This window comes from Oncorhynchus gorbuscha, unplaced genomic scaffold (genome assembly GCF_021184085.1).
Source record: "Oncorhynchus gorbuscha isolate QuinsamMale2020 ecotype Even-year unplaced genomic scaffold, OgorEven_v1.0 Un_scaffold_910, whole genome shotgun sequence".
Classification (NCBI taxonomy): Eukaryota; Metazoa; Chordata; class Actinopteri; order Salmoniformes; family Salmonidae; genus Oncorhynchus; species Oncorhynchus gorbuscha.
Genome location: NW_025745875.1, coordinates 206,810 through 221,013, shown reverse-complemented (window position 1 = coordinate 221,013; position 14,204 = coordinate 206,810). Strand labels below are relative to the sequence as shown.

Sequence of the window (14,204 nt, the reverse complement as noted above, 5' to 3'; positions counted from 1 at the left end):
ATCAAATCAAATCTGTAAACATTTGTTTAAGTCTTAGGGGCCAGTATTATTCCAACCTCATAGCGTGGAAATGTATATAAAACACAGGTAATTCATGTTTTTCACTGCACTGGGCCTTTAAACAAGCACTATTTCTCCATTCATCACTCAAATACAGCAGAGTAACCTGAGCTCTGGGCAGCTGAATGACTAGGCTAGGGCAGAGACTGTATGTAATGTAGAGAATCCCTCACAAGCTTCAGACTGTTTGCCAACAGGAAGAGGCTTCCAGAGAATTCTGAATAGCAGCCACAGTTTCTTCTAGTGAAGCTAGTCAGGAATAAAGTGAAAGTTGAAAGATTTCATCACACCCTGCAGTAAACATCTATGTCTACTTTTTCTTACTTTCTGCCCCCAATGTTCTTACTAGGGTAACTTTGATGTATCCAGAGTCCATGTCACCACAAATTGAGGCTGTTGGGGGCAAGGGGGGGGGGGGGACAACACTGATTGACAATAAATTTCACATGCTGTTGTGCAAATGGAATAGACAACAGCTGGAAATTATAGGCAATTAGCAAGACACCCCAAATAAAGGAGTGGTTCTGCAGGTGGTGACCACAGACCACTTCTCGGGTTCCTATGCTTCCTGGCTGATGCTTTGGTCACTTTTGAATGCTGGCGGTGCTTTCACTCTAGTGGTAGCATGAGACGAAGTCTACAACCCACACAAGTGGCTCAGCTAGTGCAGCTCATCCAGGATGGCACATCAATGCGAGCTGTTGCAAAAAGGTTTGCTGTGTCTGTCAGCGTAGTGTCCATAGCATGGAGGCGCTACTAGGAGACAGGCCAGTACATCAGGAGACGTGGAGGAGACCGTAGGAGGGCAACAATCCAGCAGCAGGACCGCTTCCTCCACCTTTGTGCAAGGAAGAGCAGGAGGAGCACTGCCAGAGCCCTGCAAAATTATCTCCAGCAGGCCACAAATGTGCATGCGTCTGCTCAAACGGTCAGAAACAGACTCCATGAGGGTGGTATGAGGGCCCGACGTCCACAGGTGGGGGTTGTGCTTACAGCCCAACACCGTGCAGGACGTTTGGCATTTGCCAGAGAACACCAAGATTGGCAAATTCACCACTGGCGCCCTGTGCTCTTCACAGATGAAAGCAGGTTCACACTGAGCACATGTGACAGACGTGACAGAGTCTGGAGACGCCGTGGAGAACGTTCGGCTGCCTGCAACATCCTCCAGCATGACCGGTTTGGCGGTGGGTCAGTCATGGTGTGGGGTGGCATTTCTTTGGGGGCCGCACAGCCCTCAATGTGCTCGCCTGAGGTAGCATGACTGCCATTAGGTACCGAGATGAGATCCTCAGACGCCTTATGAGACCATATGCTGGTGCATTTGGCCCTGGGTTCCTCCTAATGCAAGACAATGCTATACCTCATATGGCTGGAGTGTGTCAGCAGTTCCTGCAAGAGGAAGGCATTGATGCTATGGACTGGCCCGCCCGTTCCCCAGACCTGAATCCAATTGAGCACATCTGGAACATCATGTCTCGCTCCATCCACCAACGCCACGTTGCACCATAGACTGTCCAGGAGTTGGCGGATGCTTTAGTCCAGGTCTGGGAGATCCCTCAGGAAACCATCCGCCACCTCATCAGGAGCATGCCCAGGCGTTGTAGGGAGGTCATACAGGCACGTGGAGGCCACACACACTACTGAGCCTAATTTTGACTTGTTTTAAGGACATTACATCAGTTGGATTAGCCTGTAGTGTGGTTTTCCACTTTAATTTTGAGTGTGACTCCAAATCCAGACCTCCATGGGTTGATAAATTTGATTTCCATTGATAATTTGTGTGTGATTTTGTTGTCAGAACATTCAACTATGTAAAGAAAAAAGTATTTAATAAGAATATTTCATTCATTCAGATCTAGGATGTGTTATTTTAGTGTTCATTTTATTTTTTTGAGCAGTGTATATATACAGTGGGGAGAACAAGTATTTGATACACTGCCGATTTTGCAGGTTTTCCTACTTACAAAGCATGTAGAGGTCTATAATTTTTTATTCATAGGTACACTTCAACTGTGAGAGACGGAATCTAAAACAAAAATCCAAAAATTCCACGTCCACTTTGTTTGAATGTCTAAAACATCACCAGAACATCTAAATTCACAAAAATATTGAATCACATTCCCAGACAGCACAGATTATGTAAAATGCTGGGCTAAAAGGCTATTTAAATGGAGATTCTCCATTGAGCATGCTTTTTTTAGTCCAGGACTAGGCTTAATAATCTCTATCCAGGAATCCAGCCCTTAGTGTTTTCACTTGAACAGTAAATCATCAGGTTTTGTGAAAGTTCACTTCAAGAAAGTAATAACCTTTGGCAGTTCTCAGAGAAGACAATTCTTACAAAGTGGGTCATAATTCATGGTGTTTGCCTTGTTGCATGCATATATTTGGATTATAAAGCCTTTCGGTTAATGAATAGTGAATATGCCTGTTCTGATAAATCTTGTGATAATGCTTCTTTCTGTTGGTCTAAAATAAATGTAAAAATAAAGCTAAAATAAATATATTGCATTAACATGCTGTTTTCCCCCATTTTTAAATGTGTTGAGTCCTGGCAAAGGCGGGGATCATTTACTGTGGACTGACGTGAACTACTGTTATTGTACATTCAACTTAAAGAAATGTTTGCACCTGAAATAATTTTGGTGTGGCACAGCAATACTAATGCAATCAAGACATCTTAGATTTGGTATTATTTTGATTTAAGGCGAAAATGTAAAAACTAGGCAAGGGCAGTGAATAATTTCACAACTTGTAAAAGTTGACTATATTTGGTTCAGGAAAATTGCAACCAACAATGGCAAATGTATTGCGCCTTTGAACTTTGGTGTGAATCACTTCAACATTTCAGACCCTGAGAGGAATGAGTATAGAAATAGATACTGTAGAAAGAGACTGATTCTGTGTCTCTCCAGTCTGGTTGAAAAGCTTCATAGTGTCTGTATCCTCTGCAGTTTTTTAATGAGGACGTCTCTCACACAGTCATGCCATCATTACTGTTGTTGGGTGAGGAGTAAAGGTCTCTCCTCTAAATCACGCATCAAGCTCATTCCACAGAGGGCTGAGTGTCTGTGGGTTTTCTCTCTCTGTGTCCCATACCTGTGGGACAGAGAGAGATCCCAGAGAGAAGAGAGGCAGGTAGCTTAGTAAACTGATACAGTTTAGTATGTTCATTATCTTTGTAAAAGATTACATCCACACGCACAATTACCTCTGCACATGTATTGCCGCGTTTCGGTCAGTAACCAGCAAGACAAGACAGACAACAGAAATGTTGACAACACTCATCAGCAATGATGTCACGGTAAGTCTATAACACCTGTTTTATTTGAATGTACCTATACTGTAGATCCTGTGTGCATGAGTCATCTTTTAGGATGAACTGAACTGTTATGGGGATGTTATTCCCAGCATCACAAACAAGAGAGACAGACAGCATGGCAATGTGCATGTTAATGTTCATCTTCACATCACAACATATTCCACTATCAGTGTCCCACACACATTCATTCATTCACTCCACACAGTTTTTTTTAAAGTATCAAAATCCCTTAAATGTGGGTCCCACCCTTCCTTATCCTTCAAGATTAAATCATTTATTTCACTTTGATGCTGACCTAGCAGGTTGCTGGATACCCCCTGGATACCCCCTCAGAACCCATGCCCATTATTTAACTACTCCTTTAAAAGACAATAACAATTGCAGAGCTAAGGCACCAGTCTGTTTATAACACATAAAAGGATGACCACGCCATCAGAGGATTAGAGAGGGAAGAAATGGAGACGGGTCCCAATTATAGCAAAGATGGGGATGAGTTGCCCTGCTTACCGTCCTTTAGGCGAGGTGAAGCTGAGAAAAATCTATTAGTAACCTACCTGTGGGTACATAACACACTAAATGGGATTATCATTGTATATGAACTGAGGATATCTAATTGTAATTCAGAAACATGTTATGCCTAGGTGACTTTCAAATAAGTTGCCTTAACTGAGAAACCAAGAGATCACTGCACTCACTTATTGATATGTGTGTGGCTCAGTTGGTAGAGCATGGCACTAGCAACACCTGGGTTGTGGGTTTGATTCTCATGGGGGGCCTGTAGGAAGCAATGTGAAAATATAGGTACTCATTACTGTAAGTTCCTTTGGATAAGAGCATCTGCTAAATGACTAAAATTCAACCAAATGAAGAGATGTAGTTTAACCGTGCAATCTCAATAATCATCTCGCCTCTTCCTCTCTGATAATACCAGTTGGATAACACCCAAACTGACCTGTGGGTGGCAGCAATAAGCCGGAAAGCATCTAGTCCGCCAGAAAGTTACAAGAAGATCCGGGATCCTTGGGACATCCCTACCCCATTAAAGATTACATTTGAAATGTTTAGGGTAAGGGTAGGGGTTAAGTTTAGGGTAGGGAAGTCCCAAGGATTCCAGATCTCACTGACTGAAGAAAAAGGGGCAATAGAGATGTGCAGCTATCTCGGTCTGGTGAAACCCTTATCAAGTGAATAAGGTTCTGGGAAGCTTCTAGACAAATACATAGTCACCCCCGTGAGATCCTGACAGTTGTCTTTGAATGATAATCAGTCATCATCAGACGCACTTATTGAACCTATTAAGATCTCAGCGCTAGAGCGCGCTCGATGAAATTTGACCAGTTATTCGTTTACACCGAGTTGCATTGTGGGAGTAGTCTTACTTCCGGGCGGCAGCGTGTTGAAAAAGCATTGTACGGACTGAATTTTTTTTTTAAATCAAGAAACTCGCTTATTAACATTTTTTGCTTTCCCAGTTAGCCGTCGATATGGTGAAATTATCGGCAGAGCTAATTGAGCAGGCTGCTCAATACACAAACCCCGTGCGCGACAGAGAGCTGGATCTGCGAGGTAAATAAACCTGCGCATTTCATGCTAGCTAGCTAGAAAAGCTAACTCTGGTTGGCTAGGCCTTCGCACTGTAATAACTGATGGATAGTGATTGCTAACTGCTAGCTACACCACCAAAACTGTCTGGCTAACCTTATGCTGGTATGCTCTGCTCTCATTTAGGTTACAAAATTCCTGTACTTGAAAACCTTGGGGCTACACTTGACCAGTTTGATACAATCGATTTCTCTGACAATGAAATCAGAAAACTGGACGGCTTCCCTTTGCTCAAGAGGCTCAAAACGTTGCTCATGAACAACAACAGAATATGGTAATTTTCGCAACAATTGTGTTGTCTAGGATTGCTAGATTTCGTTTTAAGGTTAGCTTCCTAGCTAGCTATCACTGTGTTTTGTGTGCAACCCCACAGTCGTGTTGGTGAAAACCTTGAACAGGCATTGCCGAGTATGAGGGAGCTGATCCTCACAAGCAACAACATCCAGGAATTGGTGAGTTATCATACATCCCATCAGTGAATGGGTCAAGGCCTTATCTGATCAGATCTTTTCAAATAATTACTGATTGGGAGCATTTTACTCATGCATGTTGTTGATTGGAAAAATCTGACCTGTGCTGTTATTTAGCAATATTTGTGACATGAGTGTGTTCCTGTGTTCAATTACAGCGGTTGAACCATCGATTTATTTTTAATGTGTTGGCATGTTTTTAAATGTCCTTTTACCTCCAGGGTGATTTGGATCCGCTAGCCTCAGTGAAGACATTGACCCTTCTCAGGTATCTCATGATCAATACTTGCCTCTACTACAACACCTAGTTAAGTCAGATTCATGCATTAGGTTGCTATCAATTTCACTGTAAATTGCAGGACAAGATGAGTTGCTATATTTGTGCACCTAAATCCTGTGTTTTGTGAGTCAATATCGTAATCTCTGATTTTTTGACATCTCATCAGTCTCCTAAGGAATCCAGTGACCAACAAGAAACACTACAGGCTCTATGTCATCAACAAAATTCCCCAGATTCACGTGCTTGACTTCCAGAAGGTCAAGTTAAAGGTAATTGCATGCCATCGTTCAGAATCTAAATATAGAAAAGCGCTGTCATTACCATGTCCAAAGGGTGGTCATCGTTAACACAGGTCAGGTTGTATGAAACAACGTTGTTTTTTGTAATGATGTAGGCCTTTAGTCAGGGCAAACAATCACATACCGTTGGACTTGGCCTACGAAGGCCCTAGTTTTTCATCTTTGCAGTGCAATGATAAAGAAGCCTGCAGAATAGGAAATGTATAGGAGAGCTCTGTCTTCCATACAGAGTGCTGTATTTGTAAGTTTTTCCCAAACCTCTGTCCATCCTTCTCGTGAAGGTGTCGTTGTCTGATTGGAAAAGCTCTCACTTTAACTGTGATGTATTACCATAGGAGCGTCAGGAGGCGGAGAAAATGTTCAAGGGCAAACGAGGTGCTCAGCTTGCAAAGGATATTGCCAAGCGGACCAAAACGTAAGATGAAAGTCCCTGTCGGACGGCAGCTCCTTAGAATCACTGGACACTGGCTGGTGGGGGTGTCGGACAATCATCGGAACACTCTAGAATTGGACTATCTGCACCACCGATCACTCTTGTAGATGGGGTGTTGCGTAGCAACTGGAGTATCTAAATATGTGTTGACCCAACTACTGTAAACACCCCCCATGCAACAGTGTTTCTTAGGAGCGCCGTCTCAATGGCATTTCCTGTCGTATCAGTTTATTTGACTCAATAAGAAAAGATACTACACCTGAGATACTACACTGGTTGAGAGGCTAGAGAAGCACCCATCCCCTCCATGTTTTCTCTAACTCTGCTGGTGTGTGTTCTCAGGTTCACCCCCGGAGCTGCTGTGCAGCAGCCTGAGAAGAAGAAGATGGGACCGTCTCCCGCTGACGTGGAAGCGATCAAGGCACTTCATAATTTATTTATACATTTTATTTAGCGCCAGAAAATGTACACTCACTGTGTAGTTTGTTCCTTTTGGTGAGCTTTCATTCCACAGATTGTGTGTTCAAACTCATTGCAACACATGGATTAGACCTACGTCATTGTTTTCAGACAGTGACACACTATGGCGTGGACAGCTCAGTTTCTATACCACTATTCCATTGACCTAATGTAATGTTCACAATTTTAATAGTCAATTTATGGTCTGCTAAACAAATGAATGTAACAGGACTGGCAATCTACTCTAATGGTTCTTTCAAAAAGAGTCTGTTCATCAAAACCGAAATGCCCATCTAATGTAATCGTTCTGTATGTATGAACTAATACATTTGTTCTGTGCCCTACCCAGAATGCAATAGCTAACGCCTCGTCTCTGGCCGAGGTGGAAAGGTTGAAGGGGATGCTGCAGGCTGGTCAGATCCCCGGACGGGAGGTCAGACAAGGTGTGTACAGGCAACTAGATCTTCTCCATATGACATGTCCAAGGCATGTACTGTGTCTGTCATGTCCTGCGTTGTCTGAGTATTTAAATGAGCCATTGATGGACAAAGTAAAGAGCATTATGGGGCAGAGGGGTTTGCATATATGGTTCTTTGACTGGTTCCGGACTTTATTTCTCTTGTGTTGCAGTCCCCCCGGAAATGGTGGAGGTGGAAGAGGAAGAGGAGGAGAACGGGGTTTCACATATGCAACGAGAGATACAGACAGAGGAAGGAAATGGAGTGGAGGAGATGGAAGAGGATGTGGTGGAGGAGGTACAGGGAAAGGTGGAGGTGGTACAGGGAAAGGAGGTGGAGGAGGTAGAAAAGGGAGAAGTGGAGGAGAAAGAAGAGGGGGAGGAGGGTGAAAAACAAGAGTCTGAGGAAGATGAGTCTGAGGACGATGATATGGATGAAGATTCACCGGTTAACGGATCATGATCGTTTTATGCAGATCTCAAGTCTTGCTTGATTTGTAAGTTTATATTTGTTGAGCATGTAATGCCATTTTTGTTATTTTGAGAAATGAAAATACAATAAACATTTTTTTACAAAACAATGCAATCAATGCTTACTGATCCAGAATAAACTGATGTCTATACAGTCTTTATCTAATACAGGCATACATTTGTTAATACATTTCCAGATTTTATTTCACTTTAAAATGGTGTGGTATATTTTATTGATCAGTGGATTTTTTTAAATATCAGACTTATTGCACACAGTGAGTCCATGCAACTTATGTGACTTAAACACATTTTTACTCCTGAACGTATTATTTAGGCTTGCAATAACAAAGGGATTGAATACTTGACACACAACATTTCAGCTTTAAATGTTTAATTTGTAAAAACATAATTCGACATCAACAGTAAGATTGTGCCGGCAGATGGTCGCCCCGCTTCAGGTCCTTAGGAAACGGCAGTAATTTGTTTTTTTTTGTTGTATTTCTTACATTCTTTGCCCAGAAAATCTGCCATCACTGACAGTGGCTGCTGCCAACATACAGACAAATCTGCCATCACTGACAGTGGCTGCTGCCAACATACAGACAAATCTGCCATCACTGACAGTGGCTGCTGCCAACATACAGACAAATCTGCCATCACTGACAGTGGCTGCTGCCAACATACAGACAAATCTGCCATCACTGACAGTGGCTGCTGCCAACATACAGACAAATCTGCCATCACTGACAGTGGCTGCTGCCAACATACAGACAAATCTGCCATCACTGACACTGACAAATCTGCCATCACTGACAGTGGCTGCTGCCAACATACAGACAAATCTGCCATCACTGACAGTGGCTGGCTACAGACAAATCTGCCATCACTGACATGGCTGCTGCCAACATACAGACAAATCTGCCATCACTGACAGTGGCTGCTGCCAACATACAGACAAATCTGCCATCACTGACAGTGGCTGCTGCCAACATACAGACAAATCTGCCATCATCACTGACTGGCTGCTGCCAATCACTGACAGTGGCTGCTGCCACATACATCTGCCATCACTGACAGTGGCTGCTGCCAACATACAGACAAATCTGCCATCACTGACAGTGGCTGCTGCCAACATACAGACAAATCTGCCATCACTGACAGTGGCTGCTGCCAACATACAGACAAATCTGCCATCACTGACAGTGGCTGCTGCCAACATACAGACAAATCTGCCATCACTGACAGTGGCTGCTGCCAACATACAGACAAATCTGCCATCTGACCTGCTGCCATCATCACTGACAGTGGCTGCTGCCAACATACAGACAAATCTGCCATCACTGACAGTGGCTGCTGCCAACATACAGACAAATCTGCCATCACTGACAGTGGCTGCTGCCAACATACAGACAAATCTGCCATCACTGACAGTGGCTGCTGCCAACATACAGACAAATCTGCCATCACTGACAGTGGCTGCTGCCAACATACAGACAAATCTGCCATCACTGACAGTGGCTGCTGCCAACATACAGACAAATCTGACAAATCTGCCATCATCTGACAGTGGCTGCTGCCAACATACAGACAAATCTGCCATCACTGACATACAGTGGCTGCTGCCAACATACAGACAAATCTGCCATCACTGACAGTGGCTGCTGCCAACATACAGACAAATCTGCCATCACTGACAGTGGCTGCTGCCAACATACAGACAAATCTGCCATCACTGACAGTGGCTGCTGCCAACATACAGACAAATCTGCCATCACTGACAGTGGCTGCTGCCAACATACAGACAAATCTGCCATCACTGACAGTGGCTGCTGCCAACATACAGACAAATCTGCCATCACTGACAGTGGCTGCTGCCAACATACAGACAAATCTGCCATCACTGACAGTGGCTGCTGCCAACATACAGACAAATCTGCCATCACTGACAGTGGCTGCTGCCAACATACAGACAAATCTGACATCACTGACAGTGGCTGCTGCCAACAACAGACAAATCTGACATCATCTGGCTGCTGCCACATCAACATCACTGACAGTGGCTGCTGCCAACATACAGACAAATCTGCCATCACTGACAGTGGCTGCTGCCAACATACAGACAAATCTGCCATCACTGACAGTGGCTGCTGCCAACATACAGACAAATCTGCCATCACTGACAGTGGCTGCTGCCAACATACAGACAAATCTGACATTTTAAAACATTTAATAAAGGTATCACTAGTCACTATAAGAATGTCAACATATCCTACATTACTTATCTCATGTGTATATACTGTATTCTATACTATTCTACTGTATCTTAGTCACTTAATAATGTTTACATATCCTACATTATTCATCTCATGTGTATATACTGTATTCTATACTATTCTACTGTATCTTAGTCACTTAATAATGTTTACATATCCTACATTATTCATCTCATGTGTATATACTGTATTCTATACTATTCTACTGTATCTTAGTCACTTAATGTTTACATATCCTACATTATTCATCTCATGTGTATATATTGTATTCTATACTATTCTACTGTATCTTAGTCACTTAATAATGTTTACATATCCTACATTATTCATCTCATGTGTATATACTGTATTCTATACTATTCTACTGTATCTTAGTCACTAATAATGTTTACATATCCTACATTATTCATCTCATGTGTATATACTGTATTCTATACTATTCTACTGTATCTTAGTCACTTTAATAATGTTTACATATCCTACATTATTCATCTCATGTGTATATACTGTATTCTATACTATTCTACTGTATCTTAGTCACTTTAATAATGTTTACATATCCTACATTATTCATCTCATGTGTATATACTGTATTCTATACCGTCTACTGCCTATGCTGCACGGCCATCGCTCATCCATATATTTATATGTAAATATTCTATTCATCCCGTTACATTTTTTTAAACCTTTATTTAACGAGACAAGTCAGTTAAGAACAAATTCTTATTTTCAATGACGGCCTAGGAACAGTGGGTTAACTGCCTTGTTCAGGGGCAGAACGATGTATAAGGTAGTCGTTGTGAATTGGTTGGATTACTTGTTAGATATTACTGCATTGTCGGAACTAGAAGCACAAGCATTTTGCTACACTCGCATTAACATCTGCTAACCATGTGTATGTGACAAATAACATTTGATTTGACATTATGGGTTATTGTGTGTAGGCCAGTGATAAGTCTAAATTCAATATATTTTAAATGTGGGCTGTAACACAACATGTTTTAGAAGTATTCAAGGGGTGTGAACTTCCTGAAGGCAGTGTAGCTAGTGCCTACCAGTGGAGGCTGCTGAATGGAGGATGGCTCATAATAATGGCTGGAATGGAGTCAATGGAATGGTATCAAACACTTGGAAAAACATGAGCTGTCCTCCCCTCAAAAGTGTAGTATTTGGTCCCATATTCTTAGCATGTAATGACTACATCCCGCTTGTGACTACAATCTCATTGGATGTATTTTTGTGTGTTTTGGATTATGTTTTACCCAATAGGAACTGAATGGTAAATGATGACTGGAGTAGATAAGATGTTCCTGAACACTTCAAAATGAAGTGATTAATAAAAATCATGAGACATTATGAGTGATAAGATTACAGAGGCTGCAATAAAACCTTTCACCATTACCAATAATATCATTTATTTGGGGGGTATGATGTTTGTGCCTCTGTAACTTTCACACTCATCATTATTCACAATTTATGATTATCCATAATCATGGTAAAATCCACATTCATGTAAAAGTGTTCCCGAAACATCTTCTATTCCTAATTACAGGAAAAGTGACTCCAAAATGACACAATACATTATTCATCATTCAGTTCCTATTGGGAAAAATATAACCCAAAACAAACTGCAAATGCATTCAACAAGTGTGTAGAGTCAAAAGATTGACATAGTCATTGAGTGAAAGGAATATGGGACCAAATACTAAACTTTTGACTACTTTAATACACTTTAAGTTAATTTGTCCAAATATTTATGACTTCCTGAAATGGGAGGACTAGATATGTAAAGTTAGCCCAGTTGTCGTCTCTGTTCAGCCATACATTCCACTCCTTGCTACTCCTGTGATTTGCCAAATGTGCGGTGGAGTGTTAGCTAAAAATACTGGTACCCAGACGAACATAAAGTGTCTTCATGGCTAAACGGTAAAACAGATATGTATCAAAATAAAAGGTGATGTTCTTTACTGATCTCAAATCCACAATGCTGGAGTGTAGAGACAATAAAAATAAAAATTGCTTCACTGTCCAAATACTGTGCATATGGAGGTGAGTATATGTCAAATGTATTGAAGTAATCAAAGTTCTGATCTGTTTTTACACTTAAAGGGAAATTTAAAAAATCTTCAGCACCCCCCCAACGTCAACATATGTCAAAACGGTAAAAAATATTGAGAAAGATAAGTGTTTCCAATGACATCATCAGCCAATTAGTAGGCAATGCATACTCACAATTGGTCAAAATGACACGATGCACATCGATGATGTCATTGGAAACACTTATCTTACTTTATCTTTTTATCAACAAAACATAGAAATGCACCATTTTTATATATGTTGATGTTGGGGTGGTGCTAGAGATGATGCACATGAAGTTGAAAAAATGCTGAAGTTTCTCCTTACCTCAGATTTTCACTGGGTATGACTAACATAAACAATCCAAAATTGTAATCTACCTACAGAAATGTTTAATTGATGTGTTCTATCTGAAAGCCTATATGCGGGTTTCAGGACACAGATTAATCTTACTCCTGGGTTATGAAGCAAGTCCATTTAAAAGGCTTTTTAGTACAGGACTATGCCTCATCTGTTTCCGGGGAAACGTGCCCTATTTGTATCTATACTTCAAAGGAGCTGGTCCTTGCAAACAAAAGGGTGTGATTCATTTATGTTTGTAAGTGGCATATTTCTTTTCTTTTGTCATTTGTGTCAGTAAACAACAATACTGTCTGGCCTCAGAGCCATACAAAGGATATGACGTTGTTTTGTGTACCTCCTAAACATAAGATATGTACGAATGGTCTGGTTACTTAAAGGGGCAATTAGCAGTTTCAACATGCATGTTTGAATTGTTTCCAGGACAACTTTAGCATTTTAGCAAGTTAGCAACTTTAGCTAACCACAAGTGTTTTGCAAATACTTAGCATGTTAGCTAACCCTTCCCCAACCCCAACCTTAACCATAGTAGCCTAACCTGCTATGCTAGTTCATCTAAACTGCTACATTAGTTCACCTAACCTGCTACGTTACTACACATAACCTGCAAGCTGCTATAGTTAGCCACAAATGCTAACACAACAAGCAGCCTGGCCTCAGAGCAAGACATATGATACTATAAGTCCTCCAATTCATATGATATTGTATGATGACTATTCCATTCGTAACAGAGCGTATCCAGGCCAAACTCTAGTGGATTACGGCGAATTTAGGCATATTTGAAATTGTGAAATTATGGCATGTGGTGGAATTTTATTTCCATGGCCATTTCCTACCATCTACTAGGGGCAACGCGAGAGCCTATATGCCTATTAGGTTCACAATGAGCTAGGACTTTTGGGATGGGGTTGATGACGGGCTTAAACAGGGGATTGCAGGTCAGAGGATTGCAGGTTCAATCCCAGTGGTAAGGCAATTGTTTAGTAATATTGTTTTGTTTTAACCCATCCCAAACCCAAACCCTTACCTTAACCCTTACCCTTTTCCATCGCAAACCCTTACCTTAACCCTTACCCTTATCCATCCCAAACCCTTACCCTTACCTTAACCCTTATCCATCCCAAACCCTTACCCTTACCTTAACCCTTACCCTTATCCATCCCAAACCCTTACCTTAACCCTTACCCTTATCCATCCCAAACCCTTACCTTAACCCTTACCCTTATCCATCCCAAACCCTTACCTTAACCCTTACCCTTATCCATCCCTAACCCTTACCTTAACCCTTATCCATCCCTAACCCTTACCCTTATCCATCCCTAACCCTTACCTTAACCCTTATCCATCCCAAACCCTTACCTTAACGCTTACCCTTATCCATCCCAAACCCTTACCTTAACCCTTACCCTTATCCATCCCTAACCCTTACCCTTACCTTAACCCTTATCCATCCCTAACCCTTACCCTTATCCATCCCTAACCCTTACCCTTACCTTAACCCTTACCCTTATCCATCCCAAACCCAAACCCTTACCTTAACCCTTATCCATCCCAAACCCTTACCTTAACCCTTACCCTTATCCATCCCTAACCCTTACCTTAACCCTTATCCATCCCTAACCTTAACCCTTATCCATCC

The 14,204-nt window shown here is 41.7% G+C and overlaps 1 protein-coding gene across 1 annotated transcript; it reads left to right on the top strand.

Annotated features, from left to right (window-relative positions):
• The first annotated feature begins 4,734 nt into the window (after positions 1–4,734).
• On the top strand, positions 4,735–7,963 carry snrpa1 (small nuclear ribonucleoprotein polypeptide A'). Its single transcript, XM_046336057.1, has 9 exons — positions 4,735–4,951; positions 5,114–5,261; positions 5,361–5,439; positions 5,679–5,725; positions 5,904–6,006; positions 6,372–6,451; positions 6,812–6,890; positions 7,278–7,371; positions 7,559–7,963. Exons 1-9 carry the CDS (start codon positions 4,870–4,872, stop codon positions 7,846–7,848), a joined length of 1,002 nt encoding a protein of 333 aa, XP_046192013.1. The 5' UTR covers positions 4,735–4,869; the 3' UTR covers positions 7,849–7,963.
• The last annotated feature ends 6,241 nt before the right edge of the window (positions 7,964–14,204 follow it).